This window comes from Oculina patagonica, chromosome 3 (genome assembly GCF_052425735.1).
Source record: "Oculina patagonica isolate OP01 chromosome 3, crgOcupat, whole genome shotgun sequence".
NCBI classification, from domain to species: Eukaryota; Metazoa; Cnidaria; class Anthozoa; order Scleractinia; family Oculinidae; genus Oculina; species Oculina patagonica.
In genome coordinates, this window is record NC_135760.1 from 2,426,602 (window position 1) to 2,452,941 (window position 26,340).

At 37.2% G+C, this 26,340-nt stretch overlaps 1 protein-coding gene and 1 long non-coding RNA gene across 3 annotated transcripts in view; one reads left to right on the top strand and one right to left on the bottom strand.

The window, feature by feature from the left end:
• Positions 1-26,340, bottom strand: part of LOC144646163 (uncharacterized) — a 51,230-nt gene that overhangs the window by 4,430 nt on the left and 20,460 nt on the right. The window contains exons 17-19 of one of the 2 annotated variants that reach the window (XM_078505700.1): positions 17,048-17,373; positions 16,711-16,843; positions 7,748-7,789 (exon numbers count right to left, since the gene is read on the bottom strand). In XM_078505700.1, the coding sequence (XP_078361826.1) occupies positions 7,748-7,789; positions 16,711-16,843; positions 17,048-17,373 (501 nt within the window). Of the gene's footprint in view, positions 1-3,487; positions 3,677-7,747; positions 7,790-16,710; positions 16,844-17,047; positions 17,374-26,340 lie in introns of those variants that run through there. The other variant, XM_078505702.1, reaches the window with a different exon arrangement.
• Positions 11,683-14,931, top strand: LOC144646120 (uncharacterized). Its single transcript, XR_013569365.1, has 3 exons — positions 11,683-12,482; positions 12,827-12,918; positions 14,467-14,931. It is a non-coding gene; the product is annotated as an uncharacterized LOC144646120 (long non-coding RNA).

Genomic DNA, 26,340 nt, shown 5'->3' on the forward strand with positions numbered 1-26,340 from the left:
TGTGAACAAATACTTTAGCTTCCCCCTTTCAAAATCAGAAATTGAGTTGCCCTGAAATTGTGTTGCAAGTTTTATTTGCTTGTAAACCTTTTTCATTATAACGCTCGGCACTTTGCTCGCTAGTGTAGATCTTGCGCTTGATCGATGTGAACAAAACGATGAACTTGAAGATGTATAAAGGGATATGAGTGATTTGTTTACCTTGTGCAAGACTAAGAAGGAACACAAACACGACAAATGGCTTCATAACCATGTTTTCCTAGAAGAAAACAGAGTAATATTTTATTATCCGCTCACGATATGGTTAGAAATCAGATCATTGTTGGACAAATATAAAAGCTATAGAGACTAAAATGTAGACAAAATGAAAATGCCTACACTAAATAATGAAATACTGGACTAAATATCATAAGCAATTACGAGGTTGTCCTCAGGTTTGAATAATTGCAGTAAACAGGGCTGATAGTTTTGCGGTGGTTAATAAGTGTTTTTTATTGGAAGGTGTTGAAAAGTCCAGACGTGTAGAGAATTTTAGTAAGTTAAACGTTACACTAAGAAAGAGTGTGACAAAATACACTTACTCGATCAAATCAGATCCTTGCCGGTAAAATAGGAGCACTCACTCTGAAAATATTTTATATATCTGAGATCTACACTGTTACCATAGACCTTTACTGTGAGCAATATATCAGGAATATTTATTGTTTTTACAAAGAGTCGATAAGAGCCAGTTGTGATAATTCCCCATCGTTGTAATGAAAAAAAGTGCTTCATCCACCTACTCATAAACAAAAAAAGGAAAGTAACTCACCTTCTTTTCTAAGAGCACAAATAGATCGAGTTTCTTAATTCCGTTTTTCGGAACGATTGAGCACAAAGAATTACAGGACAAGCAAGTTGATGTAAATCGCGATTCACACCTGTTTCTTCGCTTCTAGCAGAGCATGCGCTCTGGAACACTGCAAATGGCCCTGCAATGTCAATAAGGTGTCGTAAATCGTACATCGGGCTCACAGTTTGTTTGTTTGTTTTTTTTTCACGTTATTGTTAAGGAAATATGTTTAACACGAGCGACATAAATTAACTTGTATTTTATTTATGAGAATTTTCACGATAACTTATTGAATTTTGGAATTTTGAAAGTGCAACATTTTGCGACACTGAATTGCGCGATTTTGCATCAAGCGATCATAATATAAGTAATTTTAATATTTCCATGGCGCAAATTTAAATTGGAAATATGATCAAATGCGCATTACAAAAAGCTAATTTTTGCATTTATATATATATATATAACAAGGGTTAAAAAGCGTAAAATAAAAGTAAACGGATAGTAAAAAATTGGCCCTAGTGAACATGTCTATAAAATATTTAACAATTATTCACCGAAGTTGAGGTGAATATCGACCACTTTCACTAACACTGAGGTGAATAATTGTTTTAGCATATATCACACAAGCTGAGTAAAATACCGTTAAAAAACATTACTTTTGGTAACCGAAGCGAAACGCGCATCCATTTTGTTTCTCTTCGGCTGCTTGGAGGGGAATAGAACTTTGTTAATCACCTCCTAGTTAGCCAATCAGAGCGCGCGCAAAGTACTATTCACTTGTGTGGTATATACTAACAAGAGCTATCCATACGCGTTTCTAACTAATGTCTTCAATTTGGACTTAAGACGCTTAATATTGTCCTTCTCTCTAACTGCACTCTGCTATTTGTTCCAGAGTGGTGGCGCAGCAGCAGTAAAAGCTCTGTGTCTTTTTCGTTTTCGTAGACGGTGGTGCATAACTTCAAAATTGGAGCGAAGACCATTACATAGATCGATTCTTAACATAAATTAGGTTACAGAAATAGTCCGGCGCTTCTCCATGTATGGCCTTAAAAATCATTATTAAGATTATAAAATCAATTCTGGGTCGTCTAACAGGTAATGTAAAGAATATAACTAAGGATTTATGTGACTAAAGAGCGGAGTTGATTAAGTTAGCCTAGCGCAGCTGCATTTTGCATGGGTTGCTGCTAATTAATATGAGTGATCACTATACCATAGAGAATAGTAATCGCCACATCCCATTATGGAGGTATATACCAGATCTTGGCAGACTCGCTAGCTGCACTCGGTTTTGCATGAATCCAAGTTTTGAATCAAAGTCACTTAGTATTCTTGATGTATAGTCCAGATCAGATTCCAAGTGAGGAACGACGTTGAGGTTTTATATAAAGAAAACGTTCTACACTCTTTTAATTTTATAAGAATATTGTTTTTCCGGCCGATGTTGAATATTCTTATTTTTCTTCCGATTTTAGGCTGAAAATATTTTTATGAACATTCTTAATTAGATAATACCGTTTGACATTTCTGTTTTAGCATATATTGGGGCACAAATTACAAGTGTTTGGTGTCCAGATCTGTATCGTGCTATATTGTACACATGCACCATTACTTTTCGTTGCAGCCAGCAAGATCAAGATTTCGCGTCAGACGTCACTTGGCCGTTTTGGCTCAGTTAAACAAAGCATTCCTTACAGAGATGCAGTGACGGAAATGAAAATACCTGATTTTGTTTGAACTAAAAACATTTAATTGTATTGTATTTAAGATGCAAATTTTCAACTCAAAATTATATTCTTTTCAAAATCTCAGCCTAGGATTTATTCTTAAAATATTATAAAAAAATCGTAAATTTCAGTCTCGATATTCTTATAAACTACATGCAGTTATATTTGATTTTTGCACCTACCATTTTTCACAGGACTGAGCTACCTTCGCGTCATCGACTTTTAGCAAATATTTAATTCCACGAATAACTCTTTTAATCAGGTTACTCGCGTTTTCTTTTTGATAGCGACAGCTGAAACTATAGGATTTGGCAAAACACTTTTACACTTACAGTGGAATCTCGATTTCTCGAACCAACCGTTTTTTCGAAACTCCCGATTTCTCGAGCCAATTTTCATTTCCCTTGGATAGTACTTCTCTGAAATTTAACCCCCGATTTCTCAAAGCAATTTCGGAGTTTTGCGCCACACGTCTTCAGAATGGCCGCCTGAAGGCTGTCACCTATGCTTAAAAAAATGCCTCATCCTGTTATTTTTAACTATCTGAACAATTGAAGTTTTACAAGAAGTGTTTATGTGAATGTTTAGGTGTTCACGAAGGTGAACTGACCGCTTGTAATTGCAAACGCGAGGCTCACGTTTTCCGGTTTTCCCAAAGTGTAGTTTGAATACAGCTATAATGTAATCCAATTCTACCCACTCCCAACGATAATCATGTGTACTTCAGCAGCGGAGTTCTTGTCATTTTTTTAAGGAACTGTTTAAGAAAATCAAATTAATTCTCATTGTCGGGTTTCCCATAATCAAAGATTGTTTTTTTAAGTTTCTATAAGTTTGCTATGCGACACATTGATGACAATGTTCCTTAAAAATAGCAAAAAATTATCACTGATGCTGGTCCTTGTACAAAACAATACAATTCTGTGTTTTCAATGCTCTTTTATTCCATGTTATTATGCCCTATAATTAATTATACCCCCTCACGGAGTAAGTTAAATTTCCCGACAGAAACCCCCACTACTAAGTTAACTTGGCTCCCTTTATTTGTTATTGATCTTCTCTCGGGTAATCTTCTTTAAAACCCACTTCAACTCGCACTGGGCAAATTATTGACCTGTCGAGATAAATGAATTTATTTGCTGCCAAATAAAAATGTTTATGACTCCTACCCACTTCTTTCGTTAATAGTTAAATGTAACCATCAAATTTTAACAAATATGGTAAGCTAGGGAGGAATGGCAGTGCAGGGTTCAACCAGAGGGGGATGGAGTGTATTTTGTCTTCAACCAAAAAATAGGATTGAGTAATAGTCACAAGACTATCTTGTGACCTAACTAACAATAAAAGTTTATTGGGCAATAGTACGAGTTGAGACGGAAAACTACATAGCCTCGTTTCCATTAAGAGCTATAAGATGTAGCGTGTTCCTCGAGTTCGTCCTCTTTGTCTCCAGACCTAACACTCTGCGAGTTCAACCCTCCTCCACCTTTCCTCCACCTCGTATAGTTTTATTTAGTTGTATTGGGTATTTTAATTCGGGCCTGCCGTTTTTCTCGTGCCCTCACCTTTGCTAGAGCTTTAAGAACAAAAGAATCGTTGGTATTTAATTTTATTTGACTATGTAGGTTTTAAGGTCATTGCCCTGAAATAGAACTGAACACAATTTTTTAACAAAACTTCGCCTACTGGTTTATTACTTTAAGGGAACTTAAATTTTGAAATAAAAATGGGGAATCACCAGATTCGTTTAGGAGCAGGAAGACCTTGTTTATTCCATATAATTCCTTTAAAATTCCTCTGCGAGTACTAGCAAAGTACACGTTTTTAGCGATAATTTATTTTTCAAACACAAGAATTGATCTATTTTCATTTTACAGAAAGAATTTGATCGCTACACCCAAAATATGAGAAAAAATTGATAGGTCACCAGATTCGTTTACGAGAAAGCGACAATTTACTTCTCTCGCGGACTAAGCCACATAGAAAAAAGCCGCCATTTTGTTATGTGCGCGCGCTCGCGCGCGCTAATTACGCGTAAAATTCTGCGCAGTAGTCTGCGCAGTAAGGATGCGCAATGCAATACAGGGCAATGACCTTAATCAATAAATCGGCCACCTCGCGTGGCCAAAATTTATCCCAACACTTGACTGGTTTACATTTCTTTTAGTGCTCTTTGCAAACAAGCTCGCTGTTGACCAAATAATTGACTATAGCTTATTCGTAAATTTGTATTTAATTGCATATGGGAAAGGAGACATAAAAGACAAAAAAAAAACACATCATCAGTAAGATTAATTTAAATGTTTAATTCCTAGTTTTCTTTAACGACCTTTAACACATCAACTCCTGCAAAGAACCATCAAAACCTCAACTCTCAAATTAACAACAAGATCAGCATCCAGTTTCTCCTTTCTCTATCAAGCGGACAGGTTATGAGAATTAAAACTAAATCACCAACTAATTAAAGGATACTGTCTTGATGTTGTTATGAAATTTAGCGATATAAAATCACGACGTTTCGACCTCTCCGAGGTCATTTTCAAGTGCGAATAAAAATATAAAATTAGCATAAATATATAGTAAAATAGGCAAAATTGTCACGAACGCTGAAATGCGATAAAATATGTAAAAATAAGTGACAAAATATTAATGAAGTTAAAAAGGGGGTTAAAAAAACTTAAAAATACAGAAACGATAAGAGTATTTTCTGTATTTTTAAGTTTTTAAGTTTTTTTAACCCCCTTTTTAACTTCATTAATATTTTGTCACTTATTTTTACATATTTTATCGCATTTCAGCGTTCGTGACAATTTTGCCTATTTTACTATATATTTATGCTAATTTTATATTTTTATTCGCACTTGAAAATGACCTCGGAGAGGTCGAAACGTCGTGATTTTATATCGCTAAATTTCATAACAAAATCTATATCCAAGAAATTACTTATCTGTCTTGATGTACAGTTGAATCTCGTTAACTCGGGATTCAGCTGTACCACCAACTTCTCGGAACCAAAGTTAAAAGAACTTTATATCAACCATAACTTACAAAGACACTGTCACGGGAATTTTTCTGCTTTTCAGTAAAAAGTACCATAATTGGCAAAGTATTCTCGCTCGTACACGAAATGCGCCTAGAACATCAAGATGAAGATAAAAAGTAAATTGTTGTTGGAGACTTTGGAGGAAGTGGAGAGCCGTTGTTAATTTTTAGCTGTTTTCAGGTCACAAGGGCAGAAGTTGAAAAATGAGATCTAATGTGACGATAAGTTTTTCCTTGCTTTGGGTGTTAAAACCGACTTATGAACTGTACGGGAAATGCGCTGTAACTTCACTGAAATCTGGCTGAGATATGACTCAAATATGACTGAAATATGGGGAACTTGACTCGGTAGAGCACCCACTTGCTTACGGAATCGAAGCCTCGTCACAAGCTTCTGTACACGGCGATCTAACTTCAAGGAACTTCAGAACTACAGACGTAAGGCTGAGACAGAACTTGGGTCCAACAGTAGTTTTATTCTTGCTAACTTCGTAATCATCGATGTACTAATCACACCGTCGATGTAATCAAAGAAAAGCTTACAATGTCGCTTGCTTATTTATCATCCTTAGTGAGTTTCTATTGTTCAAATGTTACAACCTTACGTGGAAAAGCTATGACAATGTAGCCAAGTGAAGGATACAATAAGAACGGAAAATATTAGTTTACAATCTATCCTTACTTCCTAAATTTCCTTTGTTACACTAAAAGATTGATAGCAGAGAGGAACTCCACTGGAATAGAGCGAAAACAGAACATCCGCAACGCGAATTTCCAACAAAGAAATTATGGAAGGGCAGATGTACCAAAGTACACAGTCCAGTACAAACGAATATCTTACAAAGAAATTAACTAAGAACAGCTGACAAATATACAAGTTGTTCCTGAATAAAATAAGAATGAACTTTACAAGCGTTTGGTTTTTACTTTAAAAACTACTGTTGGTTTTTTGAAGGGTTTTAAAATGCTTAATAAGGATAAACACAGAAATGACTGAAACATGGAAAATTCACTCGTAACACTAAAGTTCCTGAGGGCATCACAATAATATCACTTGTTTTTAGCTTCAGTACACCGGCATAGTAATTTTTAACAAAACGAGACCACTATTTATAGGTTTTCATAAGTCTTCTGAGTTTTTGAAGTAAAGCATGTGACAGTGTCCCTTTCATTGGACAAGTTAAGGTCCCACGATTTCGCGCAATGATTAGTTTTTTTAACTGGCCTTGAAATTAAGTTAAATAAACCTTTGCAACTTTAATTCTGCGTTAGCATAGATTAAAGAAAATATGATATATGTATCGTCTATAGAAATTACTAATTGTGGCAGACATAACAGGAACAATTGAAATGTTCAACGATACATTTCCTCTTAGAAAGCGCCAAACTGCGGACGCTGTGTGGCAAAAGATCTAGTCAGCCAGCCAGCCAGCCAGCCAGCCAGCCAGCCAGCCAGTCAGCCAGTCAGTCAGTCAGTCAGTCAGTCATTCAGTCAGTCAGTCATTCAGTCAGTCAGTCAGTCAGTCAGTCAGTCAATGAAACTGTAGATCAGTCAATCAATATATAAGAAACCACTTGTAGATTTTCGCTTAGTCTAGTGACCATAAAGGAGACAATAAGTTATTTTTCAAAGATCACAAAACAAGATATTAAACTGTTTACAATTATAAAAAATCCATTGGTGGTATATTACTGGGTGGTGGAGTTGGTGGTGTGGGCGTTGGTTCTATATTGGATTGAAAAAAAAATGAGTCACATGTGAGTTATTCGTTTGAAAGAGGGTTTTTTAAGTTTGTAGTGGATGGTTGGTGCGTATGAATTCCAGAAAAAGAATAATGTCGGTATTCCTGAGCTTAAATGTATAAATAATAAATAAATAATAAATAAATAAATAAATAAATAAATAGATTTCATGGTGAGTTGACATGAGAAGAGAAGATAACATTTTATCTTTGTCTTGCGCGAACCTTTGGCCGCACACTACTTACGCTTTGTGATTGCTATTGAAATAAATGTCTCAAAATGGATGCTTGCCAAAAGAAATGCGACGCACTCCATGGTTTTCTTGGAAAACGGAAAATACAGATCTGGACAAAATTAAACACGCAAAAAGTATACACATTAATATTTGTCTTCTATTTACCTGGCGTGGTTGGCTCTGTTGGAGGAATTGTTGATGGTGGTTCTGTTGGAAAAATAACGGAAATAAGTTCACAAGCCTAAGATAGCAATTTAAACTAATAGAAACTGGCAGTTTTACGCATAGTGAGACCTGCACAGGGTGAAATAAGACGTTTCCGTATCGCGGAAACACTACGGAATCTTGAACGTGTGCATTTCCGTTGCATTTCCGCAGAACGGATACAACGGATACGCGACAGCACAATATTCCTGCCTGATTGTACATTTCCGCAACGTTTCCGTTTGCGGACACCTTTTGATTCTGTTTCCGTGACGTTTACTCGACTGAAACGTTACTGAAGCCTGTTGATACTCTTTTCATAAGGGCCAGCTCGCTCAGCCGGCTTAGAGGGATCAGGGGCAGTTCAGAGGCCCAGAGCTGCTTTTACCCCAGTGTCAAAACGAGTGTCAGTCACACGACCTCACACGGACGATTGCTACTTCGTCAAATAAAGTTCAAAACATTCCAGAGGAAAAATAAGACAATAGCTGAACGCTTTGACGATAATTTGCCGATTTAAATATTTTGATTTCGGTTTACTTCTTCGGTTTATTTATTTCTTTTTGTTGTTGTTGTACGACGGCCGCGGTACAAAGGTCGATTCACTGAACTGGCCGAGTGACAATCGAGTCAGGGAAGAGTCAGGGACTGGTTACTAACTGATCATGCGCAACAAAGATCATTCCCGGCGTTCTCTTTGATTTAGATGAGTTTTGGCGGTCGGTTTCGAAGTTCGCCTAACGAAGAATCGACATTTTCAGTCGCCTAAAGGACAGTTTTCTTCACGTAAAGACCACTTTGTTTCCAAGGTAGCTGTATGGAGTTGTCTTCTACCGGATATCAGATCAACACTGCTGTAAAGGCCAAGTTTCTTATTAAGGTAAGCTTTTAAAAACCTATTTGCACGGGTGACTCGTGTTTCATTCCCTGGGTTTCATAGAAGCTTTACATTTGCGTTGCCTTGTTGGTGTATGAGCTATTTAAGCTTGAGTTTCATAAATATGTGCTTGTGTTTTAAAATTAGACTTTAAATTTATGTTATGGCCAAAGTTCATGGCCACGTGAGCTACATTTCTGGTTAATGATTGTTTCAATGATATTAGGTTTTTATCATAATGTTTTGAAGTCAGTAAATTGTTACATTGTAAGCTTACTTTGTACATGTGTCATAAACATACCAAATGGACAACATTTGGTAGTTTTCCGCTATTATATGCTGTTGAGATCAGAACTAAGTGAGCTAAGTTTGATTTTTGCTAACAACATTCACTGACACAAGTTGGCTGCCTACTGGTTATGTGGGATGTGCGGACACAACATTTTACAGCATTAATTATAATGAAAGATGCAGAATTGTCACAGCACAGGAAAGGAACAATGATACATGTAGTTTTCCACAACTATATGTTGTTGAGTTGCGAACTATAAGTATTAACAGCTTTTGACACTTGTTTGACTTTCGCGAACACGATTCATTGACTCAAGTGTGCCGCCCATGGTTTCAGTGGTATGATATTAGATTTTTATCACAACATTTTATGAGAGGCAGAATTGTCATAGCACAGGAAAGGAACAATGATAGTTTTCCACAACTATATGTTTTTGAGTTGCGAATTATTAACAGCTTTTAATAGATTTTTAACTTTCGCGAGCATGATTCATTGACTCAAGTGTGCCGCCCATGGTTTCAGTGGGAAGGCCTTTTACCCATTTCTGAGTGGGTGAAAAAATCACTTGTTTCAATAATATAAGATTTTGAATACAACATTTTATAAGAGGCAGAATTGCCATAGCACAGGAAAGGATCAATGATAGTTTTCCACAACTATATGTTTTTGAGTTGCGAATTATTAACAGCTTTTAATAGATTTTTGACTTTCGCGAGCATGATTCATTGACTCAAGTGTGCCGCCCATGGTTTCAGTGGGAAGGCCTTTTACCCATTTCTGAGTGGGTGAAAAGCTCACTTGTTTTAATGATATTAGATTTTTATTACAACATTTTATGAGAGGCAGAATTGCCATAGCACAAGAAAGGATCAATGATAGTTTTCCACAACTATATGTTTTTGAGTTGCGAATTATTAACAGCTTTTAATAGATTTTTTACTTTCGTGCGCATGATTCATTGACTCAAGTGTGCCGCCCATGGTTTCAGTGGGAAGGCCTTTTACCCATTTCTGAGTGGGTGAAAAAATCACTTGTTTCAATGATATTAGATTTTTATAACAACATTTTATGGGAGGCAGAATTGTCATAGCACAGGAAAGGATCAATGATAGTTTTCCACAACTATATGTTTTTGAGTTGCGAATTATTTACAGCTTTTAATAGATTTTTGACTTTCCCGAGCATGATTCATTGACTCAAGTGTGCCGCCCATGGTTTCAGTGGGAAGGCCTTTTACCCATTTCTGAGTGGGTGAAAAAATCACTTGTTTCAATGATATTAGATTTTTAATACAACATTAAAAATTTTTATAAGAGGCAGAATTGTCATAGCACAAGAAAGGATCAATGATAGTTTTCCACAACTATATGTTTTTGAGTTGCAAATTATTTACAGCTTTTAATAGATTTTTGACTTTCGCGAGCATGATTCATTGACTCAAGTGTGCCGCTCATGGTTTCAGTGGGAAGGCCTTTTACCCATTTCTGAGTGGGTGAAAAAATCACTTGTTTTAATGATATTAGATTTTTATTACAACATTTTATGGGAGGCAGAATTTTCATAGCACAGGAGAGGATCAATGATAGTTTTCCACAACTATATGTTTTTGAGTTGCGAATTATTTACAGCTTTTAATAGATTTTTGACTTTCGTGAGCATGATTCATTGACTCAAGTGTGCCGCCCATGGTTTCAGTGGGAAGGCCTTTTACCCATTTCTGAGTGGGTGAAAAAATCACTTGTTTCAATGATATTAGATTTTTAATACAACATTTTAGAAGAGGCAGAATTGCCATAGCACAGGAAAGGATCAATGATAGTTTTCCACAACTATATGTTTTTGAGTTGCGAATTATTAACAGCTTTTAATAGATTTTTGACTTTCGCGAGCATGATTCATTGACTCAAGTGTGCCGCCCATGGTTTCAGTGGGAAGGCCTTTTACCCATTTCTGAGTGGGTGAAAAGCTCACTTGTTTTAATGATATTAGATTTTTATTACAACATTTTATGAGAGGCAGAATTGCCATAGCACAAGAAAGGATCAATGATAGTTTTCCACAACTATATGTTTTTGAGTTGCGAATTAGTAACAGCTTTTAATAGATTTTTGACTTTCGTGAGCATGATTCATTGACTCAAGTGTGCCGCCCATGGTTTCAGTGGGAAGGCCTTTTACCCATTTCTGAGTGGGTGAAAAAATCACTTGTTTCAATGATATTAGATTTTTAGTACAACATTTTATGGGAGGCAGAATTGCCATAGCACAGGAAAGGAACAATGATAGTTTTCCACAACTATATGTTTTTGAGTTGCGAATTATTAACAGCTTTTAATAGATTTTTGACTTTCGTGAGCATGATTCATTGACTCAAGTGTGCCGCCCATGGTTTCAGTGGGAAGGCCTTTTACCCATTTCTGAGTGGGTGAAAAAATCACTTGTTTCAATGATATTAGATTTTTAGTACAACATTTTATGGGAGGCAGAATTGTCATAGCACAGGAAAGGATCAATGATAGTTTTCCACAACTATATGTTTTTGAGTTGCGAATTATTTACAGCTTTTAATAGATTTTTGACTTTCGCGAGCATGATTCATTGACTCAAGTGTGCCGCTCATGGTTTCAGTGGGAAGGCCTTTTACCCATTTCTGAGTGGGTGAAAAAGTCACTTGTTTTAATGATATTAGATTTTTATTACAACATTTTATGGGAGGCAGAATTGCCATAGCACAGGAAAGGATCAATGATAGTTTTCCACAACTATATGTTTTTGAGTTGCGAATTATTAACAGCTTTTAATAGATTTTTGACTTTCGCGAGCATGATTCATTGACTCAAGTGTGCCGCCCATGGTTTCAGTGGGAAGGCCTTTTACCCATTTCTGAGTGGGTGAAAAAATCACTTGTTTTAATGATATTAGATTTTTATTACAACATTTTATGGGAGGCAGAATTGTCATAGCACAGGAAAAGAACAATGATAGTTTTCCACAACTATATGTTTTTGAGTTTTCGAATTATTAACAGCTTTTGATAGATTTTTTACTTTTGCGAACACGATTCATTGACTCAAGTGTGCCGCCCATGGTTTCAGTGGGATGTGCCTTTACTTTTGAGTGGGTGAAAAGTTTACTTGTTCCAATGTACATGCACATACACTGTACATGTAATTTATAGGAAAGTCACAAATTATGACAGCCTTTCATGTACTGTACAATGTGTACAGTGCTATCTGCAACTGAGCTGGAAACTGAATTTGCATTATCCAAACAATGCCCAATTGTACAAATAGGGCCACCCATAGTACATATATAAAAGTAACATTGTATATGAATATAGATATCTCCGAATGGAAAAATGGCACAATCATTTCATATTATTTTGTACATGTAATTGTCTGACACTTTTTTTTGTCTTTATTATGCTTTATTGCTGTGAGCCATTTTGGAGTATAATGAGCATGAAGAAGTCAAGGAAATTACTCAAGTATAAGAAACTGGAGGAGTTTCTGGAAGGAAAATGTTAAGGTAGGTACCTACATGTAAAAGTCATAAGACTTTATAATAATCAGGATAAAGATCGTCTACAAGGAGTCTCTAAACATTCAAAATTTTTAAGGATGTTTGCTCATGGACTGCAAAGACCATTTTAAAGTGGTACATGTATGGCTTATAAATCTCGTCAACTTCAAGTCAAACAAACACGTTTAATTACAAATTTATACTTTCGAGTGGTAAAATTCATACATTTTCCATATCATATGCAGCTACATTTTGTAGCCCTACCAGCCCATCCCCTACTGCAGTCGCAGCAGGGTCGATTGAATATTTATTTTTTCAAGTTAATAATTGACAGTTTACTGATTCTTTAGCACTTCAGTATACAGTACAGTGCAAATTGCACAACCATACATTGTTATGATAAAAGTGGAAAATTGGCTGCTCTAATCAATGGGCAACTGTGGTGAGTTGCAAGAACCAGAATTCGAGTTATCAGGGTAAATTTGACCCAAATTTTGTTAAGGGAAACAAAATTTAGTTTGAGTTAGGGGGGGGAGGGGGTTCGAGTTATCCAAGTTCGAGTTAACCGAGTAAAAATGACTGAAAAGTGGGGTCAAATCCAAAGGAAATGGAAGTTAGTTCGAGTTAGCGGGGTTGTTCGAGTTATCCCAGTTCGAGTTACTGGGGTATTACTGTTTCTGTGTATTCGTACCTAAAGTATAGAGTTTCAACTGAGATGGTACATGTAAAACAAAACTTCCAATAATATGCTGCATCAAGTCACCCCTACATTGTAGCAGTGTTTTGGTTTCAAAAACCGATATACCTTTAATAACAACCATAGTTACATTGTATGTTCAACTTCCTTCCAGCCATTTTTATGTGTATTTAAAAGGTATGTGGTCTTTTGCAGCACTTATAATTTCCAGGGGATGGTATGGGTGGTTGTAAGTCAGAAAGCTTGGTATTTATAATTGTTACAAGGTCTTCAGTGAATCTATCAAATCCCTACTCAATCATATCCATCCTACACCCCTCCAAAATAATGATCAGTTCCTTGCGTGTTAAGATGAGCAATATCTTGGAATGTATAAACAAAGCACCTATTTATCAGAGTCAAATGATTACCTAGACAGCGCAAAAATTTAGGGAGGCTCACAACAGCTTTCAGCACTTTCCAGCTCTCATAATTTGATGGGTCAGTGCTACAACACATTTATCGGTTACTGCTACAAAAATTGTATCAAACTACAGTGGTACCCCGATATAACGATCTTCGATATAACGATATTCCCGATATAACGATGAATATGTTATGTCCCGGCAATAGTAAAATGTATGGGACGGAGCCCCGATATAACGATTCCTCGATATAACGATATAATTTTACTGTCCCCTTGGCATATCGTTATATCGGGGTTCCACTGTAATGCCCAATCATTGATAAATAAATTGTTATTTTTTCTTGACATCACTGTAACCATAGCAATGGTATAACCTGTTAAAAACACAGTTTTTTTTTTCAACACAAAAAATTCTCTGGAGCCGTTTCAGAGCCACCTTAAATTATTAAGGTGGCTCTGAAACGGCTCCAGAGAATTTTTTTAACTTTGCAAAAAGTTGTATCCAAATATGCTGATCATTATTCAGTGATAAAAATGGGGGTCACTGGACTCGTTTTTGAGTTATAAGCGCTTAAAGGGAAAATAAAGGGTGTTTTTACTGGAAATACTGTTGTTATGGTAACCAGTGATGTCAAGAAAATTACCGTAACTTGTTCAGCGATGATTGGACATTGGTTTGATATCATTACTGTAGCAGCAACTGTTTAAGTTTCGTTGTACTGACCTATCAAAGTTCAAGAGCTAACAAGTGCTGGAAACCGTTGTTAGCCTCCTTAAAGCCATGTCTGTATTTCCATGTTACAAAACAGATCCTCCCATCAAATGAAAAATTAGTATGAGTTAAGCAAAATATCTCTGTTTATAATCCTATTTAATCTTGTCTTTAGACCTGAAATAATCGTCAAGAAGTCAAATCCATCACCACAGGACAAGGATAATTCACGAACGTCAAAGAAAGCAAGAGAGAGGAAAGACGAGGATTGACAACTAAGTTTCCTCAAACGAATCACATTTAACGGACAGCAACGGAAATTTTAGTTCAATCACAAGGCATTGCTGCATTTAAAGAACAATACTTAGTTTGAATGCTTTCAAATATAATAGTCAGCAAGCAACACGTTTGTTTCAAGAAAGGATTATACTGTAGTTCGTAGATTTACTTAGACATTCTCTTACTTACGAAATAAAATGAATTACCACTTAAAATGAGTGTTACTTGTATACATACTTGTAATTCTCCAATCCGAAAGAAAAGAACACGTGGAAATCAGCTCGCTTTATTTGGCGGCCACGTTTAATTTACGCAATATTTCACAAATAATAAAGTTTTCGTAGTTGTCGGCCTTCCAAGATTAGGACAATAGCATTTTGGTCTAAACCATCTGGGTCATTATGTATATACTCCTGATTTACGAGCTGCGGAAACTTGACGGTTCTTATTATTTTTCACTTTCCGTATGTCGGAAACCTAGCGGAATATTGCGTGTCCGCCGAATTTACGAGCTGCGGAAACATGATTATTGCGTGTCCGCCATACTTACGAACTGCGGAAACGCGTCTGTTGCACGAGATTACGCAAAACGTAAACTTAACGGATACACGCGTTTAAGTGATGCGTTTAAGCGACGCCGCAACTGCGGAAACGTGACGTATACACGTGTTTCCCGCAACGGTTACTTAAATTTCCTTTTGCGGAAATTCACGTTTCCGTTAAGTAACCGTTGTAAAAACGGAAACGGAAACGCTTTATTTCACCCTGTGCTGTTAAGCCTTGAACGATACAAATATTTTCCTCTCATCCTTCACTGATCCATTTTTTTAATATGCGAAATAATAGCTGAAGAATGTTACAATGAACAGGCTTTTTATTTTCTTCATTCCCTTTCTACAGTTATTTTACCTTGTGTGGTTGGTTGTTTTGTAGAAGGTGATGTGAAACAGAAATCGCAAACTGAGCTTCAATTTAGAAATAAAATACATTTTCCGTGTTCCTATCAGGTAATGAGAAAACGAGTGGAACTTCGGGGGAACGAGAAATGCTTTGGGAATACGAGCACAAGGCTAGTGTCCCTACAGCATTTTTAAGTTCTAACCAACTTTTGACAGTGTCTCTATAACTCGATTAAAACAGAGAAAATGTTTTCTATTTGAAAACACTGCGAAAAAATAACAACCAAAGAAACAACTCGTTTATTTTTCATAAAGCAAATTGCACATTCATTTTGCCCACGCCATCATAACATCAATCAAAAGCCCGTGAAAGTTATGTCTTTCTACCGAGTTATGGAAGTATGGCTTGCTTTCAGTGCATGTTTTCTAAACGCTAATGTTACATTTGAAACTGATATAATAACTTCCAGCAATTCCATGTTCTAATCATTAACTGAATAGATCCTGACATCAGGCAAGAAAATATGAAGCATTTTCTTGGATAACAAAGGTCTACGTTGCTTTACTTCGAAAAAGTCTAATAATTATTAGTTGAAGAACTGAGAACTCACGCTTAGCGCCATAAAACTCCACTCTAAGGCAATTCCAACTATGTTGCTTGGTTAGATGAAGGCATGGCGCGAACTTTTTGTACAATGTGAGTGTTAGTTTTGTCTCCTTGATTGCGTGGAGTGCATGACTTATTGTCAGTAACCAACAAAGGTTAACAAAGGAAAGAAAGTACGCCTTGTTTATGTCCCTCTCAACCTCCAGTTTACTTGTTAAGTTTAAGTTTTTTCAAACTGCGCCTTCACAGGTAAGGAATCTTACAAAATCAGGTTTTTCTTCTTTATCATCATCATCATCATCCTTTATTTATACAAGGACAATGCTTGTGGGGTTGTGTACTATTATAATAAACTTGTTTTGTGCAGTTGTTATTTTACCTGTTGTGGCTGGTTGCGTTGTAGTAGAAGGCGATATCGATGATTCTGTAAGACAGAGATAGAAAATTGAGCTTAAACGTGAATATTATATTATTATGTGGTGTAACTTCTGGCAATATTATGGCGTGATTTTTTAACTGAATAGACCCTAACATCAGGTGAGCAATTGTGGAGCATTTCCTTAGATAACATAGACCTTCGTTGCTTTACTTCTAGATAGTGTAATTGATAGAAGAACTGAGAACTCGCGCTTACCGCCATACAACTCCACCCTAAGACAATTCCAACTATGTTGCTTGGTTGGATGAAAACGAAAGTATCTTGCAGACACTGGAACTGGTAACTTGTGTTGGTCAACAGTGTTGCTGTCACCTTGCCTGTGGAATTCCTTTCAACAAAAAAAAAAAAACAGAACCTAATTATACTAAGCCTGAAAGCTTATATACAGCATGAAGTGTTGCTTATAACTATTGTGGTCTTCGATTTTTGACATAATCATTGCACCGCTCTGATTTTCTACTTGAATAAAAGTAATACCGGGACAAGCAGTAACAATTAACCAGTATTGAAGTTAAGTTGGGTAACATCTCACCACTTCTACACCATTTGCATCCTTGTAAGGTGTCCAGACGTTTCCATCTGACGAGTAAGACAACTTGAAGTCCGTGACCCATTCATTGCCATTCCTATCTCCCTGGGAAGCAATGGCACACACTTGAAAAGTTGTGCCAAGATCAACTTGCAGCCAGTCGTCATCCCTGGCAGATTCTTTGGCACACCAGCCATCGCCTCTGTCTCCGATGAGTCGACCGTAAGCGGGCTGGTAACCATCGCCATATTGAGAAGAAGCTGTCATGTGATTATCAGGAATTTTGTCTTGGTCAGATACTCCTACAGGCTGCGTGAAGCAATCATCAGCTATCCCTATAATTGATATTTTATGTTAAACAGAATAGCAATTTCAATTTATGATGATGGTCATAGTGATGGTAATGGTGATTATGAAAATGTCTGTGGTGGTAGTGGTGATGGTGATTTATATGTTGTGATGTTTTAAGGCTATGTTTACACGGGACCGGTCCGGAACGGATCCGGTCCGATTTTCGGACCGGATAGGCCTTCTGTTTACACGGGACCCTTCTGGAACCGGTCCAGAACGGATCCAAAACTGGACCTGTTATTTTGCAGGTCCAGTTATGGATCCGTTCCGGACCGGTTCCGGAACGGTCCCGTGTAAATACCTGGATCGGTTCCAAACGGTTCCGTGTAAACAGAGGCCGTTCCGGTCCGGTCCGGTTCGGAACGGTTTCCGGTCCGGTCCCGTGTAAACGTAGCCTAAGTGTTGGTGATGGTGGCGGAATAACATTGGTCGTGGTTGTGGTCTCCTTGTAAGTCTCCGAATTAGGGATTATTTCATGTCCAATCTTTTAAATGTTTCATTGCTCTCAACCCTTGTTTTGACGTATGCTGAGTTGTAAGAAAACGGTGTTTAATTTTCACGTACCTTGTTGAAAGTCAAGAAGGAGCAAAATTGAGACAATCGTTGTAAACATGTTGGAACCTGTAACTAGAAAAAGTGACAGAAATTACTCTGGGAGGGGAGGTATAATAGAGAGGTGTACGTTTAAGTACGCAGTTAAGTTAAACAGTTGCAAAAAAAAGCCTGAAAGAGTTAGGCTTGAACAGGATTCGAACTCATGACACCTGTGATACCGGTACGTGCAGTGCTCTTACCAGCTGAGCTATCAATGATATCAAACCAACTGGGAGAAAAGGGGATGTGTTGGGATACATTACTATTATCCGTCAATTAAAATTGAAGAAAGGGATGAAGGACGGGAGGGGAGGGGAGTGACTGTATCGGATTTCTTTTTTTAGGGAGGCGGGAGGAGGGGGGGGGGGTGGGGAGCCGGTCTTTTAATATTATTTCCGAATTGCTAAGGAACATAATTTTCGAGGGTTGCTAATACGGGTGTTGTGATGCGACTTTTGATACGATCTTGCGGCTTTTCATACGCCTGTGGAAATACTTTCCAAACGTTCTTTGGAAATACTGACAACCTTAATTAGAAAAAATGACTATAAGTACTCTAGGAGGGGAGGCATAATAGAGAGGTGTACGTTTAAGTACGCAGTTAAGTTAAACATGAAATAATGAAAGCCATAAATTAAAAAAATTAAAGCTCTGCAGGAGCAAACTCGTATAATATAATGACTCTATAATGCGACACCTCAGGGGATGTGTGGCCTACGACCGCAATGCATGCTGTTTTTGTATAGTTTGAGCGAAATAACTACTATTTGTTCAAAATATTGCTTTTTCTGCGAATCTTTCGATGAAAACCTGCTTTTAGCACGTTATTGATCTAAGGAATTATCGTTTTTTCTCGGCATTGTATTTAGATTATTGTGCTGAATAATTTACGGTACTGAACATCCGCTTGTAGTGGTTTGTATAAGCTATATTTCAATCTTTCCAAGGTGTCTGTACTAACTGAAAAACATCACTGTTGAGGCCAAAAATTATAAAAATCAGATAGTTTGTTTTCGTGTACCTTCCGAGATGGCCACTTGGTTTGATCGTAAAACGGTCGTGAAACTGTGACAAAGACTGATCGAGATAGACTGAAATACATACATTAGCTATATGTATTATATGCATAGTTCTAATGCAAATTTATCAATTTTTAATTTTGCCAGTGAAATTTTGAATATTCTACGCTTTTTCCTGCGCCAAAAGCCAAGTATCTTGCCTGTGGAAGAGCGTTTAATTTTTTCTTTCCTATCTTTTGCGTTAGCAAAAGGTTAGCTAGATCAAAATACATGTAATACTGAATCTTGACGGGCATCAAAAATTGGTTTCTTGTATATAGGTATGCATGATTTTCGCATTTTCCACTGTTTGGGATCAATTGACATGCCGTCATTCAGCGTTCTGAATGTTGAAATTACTGCATGTGTTTGATTTTTGAGCCTAACTTTCGATGGGAGTCACTCGCCGGGGTTTACGCCGAGGGCAGGGGACGATTGACATTTATACTAGGCTAGTGTATTGATACACTGGAATTCAAAGTGCTCGGTTTGACGGGAGAATACCGGTAACTTTCCATAAACCAGATCCTTCTTTAAAATTTCAAAATTATTATAACGTCACTCGGTCGAAATAATCGAAACATTTACATGTGTCACTTTTACCACACCGTGTGTTCTTTGCAGAACCATTTTGCTGTATATTGCTTCAGAAAATATGAAATTCACGAGTTGTAGACTTTTCGCAAATACTGAAAGGTGTTTTTGTGATCAAGCTATTTGATAAAATGTGATCATGAGAGACAATAAATGGTTCACTTAAATTTAATGTGTTATAAATTAAACAAGGTTTAGTATTCGTTTATCATCATTTGAAAATGATGTGAAAGCGTTTTGTGAGAGCGCGAACTGCAATTGTCGCACAGAAGTAGGGCGCCGTTAATTATCATTTTGGAAGAAGTGCTGTCAAATCTCCATTAAACTCACAAATAGGTGACGAAATGTTTTAAACTAATATTCAGGCCATTCTCCTGAACGACTTGCTTTACAAAAACCTAACATTGCACTTAAGGCCAAAATTGTAAAAGCAATCAGAAACAAACCAGAATAAATTTGTACCTTGCTGTTGAGCTAGCAGTCGCAGAGGGGCTGTCTTGTAGTTAATCCGTCGGCGGATAGAGGAAACAACGCCTTTCCGTGGTTCAGGTCAGGCAAGTTGTAAGTGAGAGCGATCACGCTGCGCGCAGTATTTTCTCATCTCCTGCCGCGATCAGTGTCAATATTTACTGTCCTCAGAATAACTTTTCCATGGCAAATGAAAGTATCGTTGAAAATTTCAGTAATGAAAGCCATCGAGGTCTGCAGGGGCTAGCTGGTGTACCAAAACAGTACCTCCGCAACACGTATATTAAAAACCTTGATCAAGCTGCCTCCGACTAATAACTCTAGACAGCTAATCAAGAAAGCTGTTTTACAAAGCAAAAAGCACGGACTTCCCTGCGGTCCCTTCCATTGCAATAATATTAATTCTCCATATTGTCTCCTAAAATTGGTCCTGACAATTTATTCAAAAACTCATTTATAATTCATAAAGAAAATACAAAAGAAATTAATGTTTAATGAGTGTCTTTATATCCGATAAAGACACGGCTCAACTTTGCGTCGAATTTCTAGACCAAAATAACCCCAAATCTAAATATAAGTGCAAGAATGAGTTGATCTACATCAGAAGATTTTGAAGCCGTTCAATAAATTCGCAGTTCGTGTTTTATCAAGTCTAAAACACTCGGCTGCGCCTCGTGTTTTACACTTGAAAAAACACTGCTGCTCATTTATTAAACATTACTTAAACAATTACATCATGTTTTTCATTCTTGTCAACTCGGCTGCTAACGTGCTCCTCGCTGTCCATGGACAGCGATGGGAAAAATTCTTACAACACTTTATTAGAAAACCAAAGCGGGCTCTTAAGTCAGATATTATCTTGATCTTTGTAATTTTTTATTTTACTACAATTTGAACTAAGCTGCGTGGGAGATCAGAATGTTTTCATTGCGCACGAGTGCCATTATTACACATTCCCAAACGCGATTAGCAACCTCACGAGAAGAGCACGCAATGGGAGACTTGTTAGACAATCAGTCAGTAGAAGTCTGGCTGTGCAAAATCTTTGATAAAGAATATTACTAACCACATCGATCACGTTTTTGATCCAGATCCCCTTTCTCGCAAACAAACAAATTCAACTAATTATTAAGTATCAAATTCAACTATATTCTAGTTCAAATAAACGGATAGATATATACAAACAGAGGCCAAATGTATGTTTATAGGCTTCCACAAACATTTAGCCTTTTGTTTATGTTTTATATCTGAGACGAAAGGCGCTTCTTTTAATTTCTTTGATGTTTTCGTGGTTCTGGGTGAAGTAAATTGCGAGGAAACAAAGATTATGGAATGGAATGAATGCGCGCAAATGAAAAAGATAAATTTATGGTGCATAAACTCCATAAGGACGCAACTTTTACTTTTGCCTGTGAATTGCTTTTTTTCCGGCTTGCTCGGCAACCAAAAGAGGTTCACTTTGAAGAGTAGTCAAAAACGAAGACTCCAAAACTCGAAAACAAACACCATAAAGTCGAAAACGAAACCTCCCAAGCTAGATCTAAAACGATGACTCCGAAAACGCAGATCGAGGACCTCAGACATCGACTACGCTTGCCCCAGACTCGAAAACACTGGCCGAAGACTCCAGAACTCATGATCAAAAACGAACATCCATAAACCCGAAAACGAAGAACTCAAACATCGCCAGAAAGAGGACTTCTTAATTTCGCGATTGGTATATCCTGCGGTAGATCGAGTATGGAAGCTAAGGAAAGCAAATACAAATTATGAAAATGTAGGGAGATTGGATTATTAAGGATCGTGTCGATGAGAAAACAAGGCAGAACCAGGCAGGGAGTGATAGTTGAAAAAGAGGTTTAAAAATATTTTAATAAATATTTTATCCGTGCTGAGTTACTATCATACACGTGACTTAACAATTTCTGCCCATATTTCGTCAAAATTCACCGAAACACAACAGCTATTTATTTTAAAGTAACTAATTAAAAGCATCCTTCTATCGATGGAGATTATATTTTGGTGAAAGGGCACTGAGGCATTTTTCAGAACAGTTTTGTTTTTGGCTTTGTCGTGAAATCGACGTATAAAATACAGCAGCAGAATATTTTCTTCTCAAGATAATTATAGCGGAGCTCCCACGCACCGAAGGCGCGCGAGCGTAGCTCCATTGGTAACATGCGGGCTCAACGGAACAGAATTTGGTAACCCGTCGATGTGAAAAATTTTGGATGTCACGTGACCGTCCGTCCGACCGTACGCACGGAAAAGAACTGGGGATGAACTACTGTGTCAACTCGCGCAGTACTGGCGCGAAATTGCAGTTTGAGGTCTCTTGGCAAAGAAATTTTCAAAATGACTTTGTTGTATTTTCAGAGTTAGTAGACTACTAACTCTGGTATTTTTTCAAACCCTATTCAGCAAGTCTGAAGGTTAGAAATTGAGACAAACATATTTATTTTGGCTCCTTGTTATGCCGATGACTACAAACGAGAGCAGAGTGAACTTAACTTCGAGGAAACAGGGTTGAAGCGATCTGCGACGGGAAAGAGTTCGCGAGAGATCCAGAAAACCCGGACAGAAAACAGGCAAAAAACTATAGCGAAGGGCCGTCAAAGCTGGCAGCAAAGTAGCGAAGAAAAGCAAGGAAAATAGCATGAGAGGTGCCGATAAAACAGGCAAAGAAATAGCCGAGAACAAGGGAACAGAGGCAAAACGAACAGTGTAGTGGTGAAGGTGGGTACAAAACACAGTGTTTTTGTCATTACCTCTACGTTTGTCTTACTTTTTACAGTGTGTTTATACGCAAAGTAAGCTTATATTTACGGCACATTTTACTTGCGTAAAGCTTATTTTATTCCCTGGTTTCGCCACTAAGTATTTGCTTGTGACATGGCTACTGTTGAAAATACTATTCGTTAAAATTCAGTTTTACTGAAATGGGACTGAGAATTTGATTTGTAAACAAGTATTTATTGGCCTTTTTAATTTTTGACGAATTCACAAAGAGTATCAACACATTTCGAAGAAAATTACGATTTTAAAATCAAGTTTGTGATGTGATTATTTTGTTTTACAGTGGTGGGGGGGCAGCTGCTGGAATTTCGAGATGAAAATGAAAGTGATGGCAGTTTGCAAGAAGCGCCTGAGATTTTGTTTACTCCGAGTGAAATAGATTCAGTGCAGCAGTTTATTGATATTCATGATGGAGGTAAAATGACTTTTTATTTAATAAGAGTAAATAAACATCTTTATTTATCTCATTGCTTAATTCCTTTACTGAAAGCTGGAATTTTTGTGAGCAAATTCATACCATTTTAGACACTGCATGCAGCTGTGTATGCAAACTTTAATACATATTGACTTTTGTTATTGACAATCTGTGTTGAATGTGTATCTGAAAGTCTTAGTATAATACTGCGCTTTTGGGATATGGCAATGTTGCTATAACTTTACTTAATTCTTATCAAGGCTTAAAAAATAAATTTGTAGCCCATAAAATGAAACACTTACAAATTCTTACTGTACTTAACATGTTCAATAAGAAATACTGTCATTTATTTTTAAGTGATGGTGTCATGGCTTTATGTCATGGGCCAATGGACAGGGCTTTTTGGTTTGTTGCGCTCAATCGAACATAAATCAACTAAAAGTTTACCAGTATTCCAAGAAATCCCCAAGTAGAAAAGCGAAATACCCGGCGTAGTTAGAAAGTGTCACTAACAGTGAATAAATGGAAGAGGCTAATAATATGTGATGGGCCATTAGATAAGACAGAAATGTTTGTTAATTATTTTAATAAACAGGGCCATTAATTAGAGCTGGTGTGGTGATTTTTAATAGATTATTATGTCAATCCTTTTTCCAGCTAATCAACTCCTAGTTAGCCAATCAGCGCGCGCAAAGTACCATTCACTTGTGTGGTATTTAACAAATCGACCACATTTTTCCATGGTCTATACTCGTATAGACCATAGAAATGACGTCAGAAAATGTTCAAAACTCAAGTGGAACCACGAGCCGAAGGTGTGTGGTTTCACTGCAAAGTTTTGGACATTTTATGGCGTCATTTCTATGGTCTATAAGAGTGTAGACCATGGAAAAATGTGGTCGATTTGTTTTATACCATAACAAACTCGAACAAGTATTTATCAAAAGCGATGACTGACCGTGAAGAAACTTTGTCGGTGGGACGTAAATATTCCGGTCCGACAAGTAAAAACGACAATGATACAAAAGAAGATAAACAAGAATTCAAAGAATAACAATTTTAATTACCTTTTCCTCTCTCGTTGAGTGTGTGCCTATCGCTTAAAGCGAGCAAGATTATTTTTCTTTCTGAAGATCTTGTTAGCGCTCGTTCACTAAACATCGACAGTCCGCTGCCGGTTCGCTAGCACCGTTCTTCTCAGTTAGACCAACAATTCAAAAGCCTGGTCAATTTTCTTTCGACAGATCACCTAAGTAGAAGTCCAATCCTGAATTCCGAAAACAAATGAGTACTTGATTCAAATAAAACACGATGAAATTCGCTTTCATTCATGGAGACCAAACTTACACATCTTTTAGCCCGCGCGTGTGCGTGGCGTGATCTGACGTCACTTTCATGGTCTATACTCTCATCGACCATAACTTTGGACCAATCAGCGCGCGAGAATTCTCTCGTTTATGGTATAAATACTAACAAGATCTTCATACGCGTTTCTAACTAATTTCTTCAATTTGGACTTCAGAAGCTTAATATTGTCCTTCTCTCTAATTAGCCATGTTCAAAACGAGCGGGGGACTGGGTACGAATATTCAATATAGATTGGATTGAAAAACTGGGCCTGTCATCTGAAAGAGCATCCAAAAATTAGTAACTCAACCAAATTTGAGAGTTATTGGTTTAAACGCAAAGGCATGGGACTCTTTTAAAAATCGTTAAAATAAGAGAGCTCTCTTATTTTAACGATTTTTAAAAGAGTCCCATGCCTTTGCGTTTAAACCAATAACTATCAAATTTGGTTGAGTTACTAAATTTTGGATGCTCTTTTAGATGACAGGCCCAGTTTTTCAATCCAATCTATATTAAATATTCGTACCCAGTCCCCCGCTCGTTTTGAACATGCCATTGCACTCTGCTATTTGTTCCAGAGTGGTGGCGCAGCAGCAGTAAAAGCTCTGTCACCAAGTGTCTTTTTCGTTTTCGTAGACGGTGGTGCATAGCTTCAATATTGGAGCAAAGGCCATTACATGGATCGATTCTTAACATGAATTAGGTTACAGAAATAGTCCGGCGCTTCCCCATGTATGGCCTTAAAAATCATTATTAAGATCATAAAATCAATTCTGGGTCGTCTAACAGGTAATGTAAAGAATATAACTAAGGATTTATGTGACTAAAGAGCGGAGTTGATTAAGTTAGCCTAGCGCAGCTGCACTTTGCATGGGTTGCGGCTTATTAATATGAGTGATCGCTAAACCATAAAGAACAGTAATCGCCGCGTCCCATTATGGAGGCATATACCAGATCTTGGCAGACTCGCTCGCTGCACTCGGTTTTGCATGAATCCAAAGTCTTGAATGAAAGTCACTTAGTATTCTTGATGTATGGTCCAGATCAGATTCCAAGTGAGAAACGACGTTGGGGTTTTATATAAAGAAAACGTTTTATTTGATTTTACCTAACATGCAGCTGTATTTGATTTTCACACCTACCATTTTTCACGGGACTGAGCTACTTTCGCGTCATCAACTTTTAGCAAATATTTGATTCCGCGAATAACTCATCTAATCAGGTTACTTGCGTTTTCTTTTTGATAGCGACAGCTGAAACTATACCATTTGGCGAAATATTTTTACACTTACAGTAGAATCTCGATTTCTCGGATCGAACTAACCGAAACTCCCGATTTCTTGAACCAATTTTCGTTCCCTTGGATAGTACTTCTCTGTAATTTTACCCTTGATTTCTCGAATCTCCCAATTTCTTGAAGCAATCTTCGTTTCCCCTGAGGATTGTACTGTATATCAAAACATATTTCACCACTGACATCCTTACTCATGTTCAACCTACGTCGACCTGTAAAGCTGAGAAAACGAACTTACAGTGAGTGCCGACTTTGGTCTTTTTCTTGGTTGATAATGTGCTACTGTTTAGCTCGACAGCTCCGTAATTATAGCCACAAGGAACTATTCAGTAATAAAGAAAGTCAATTTTATCTTAAAACAAATCGTGTGTTTTCCATG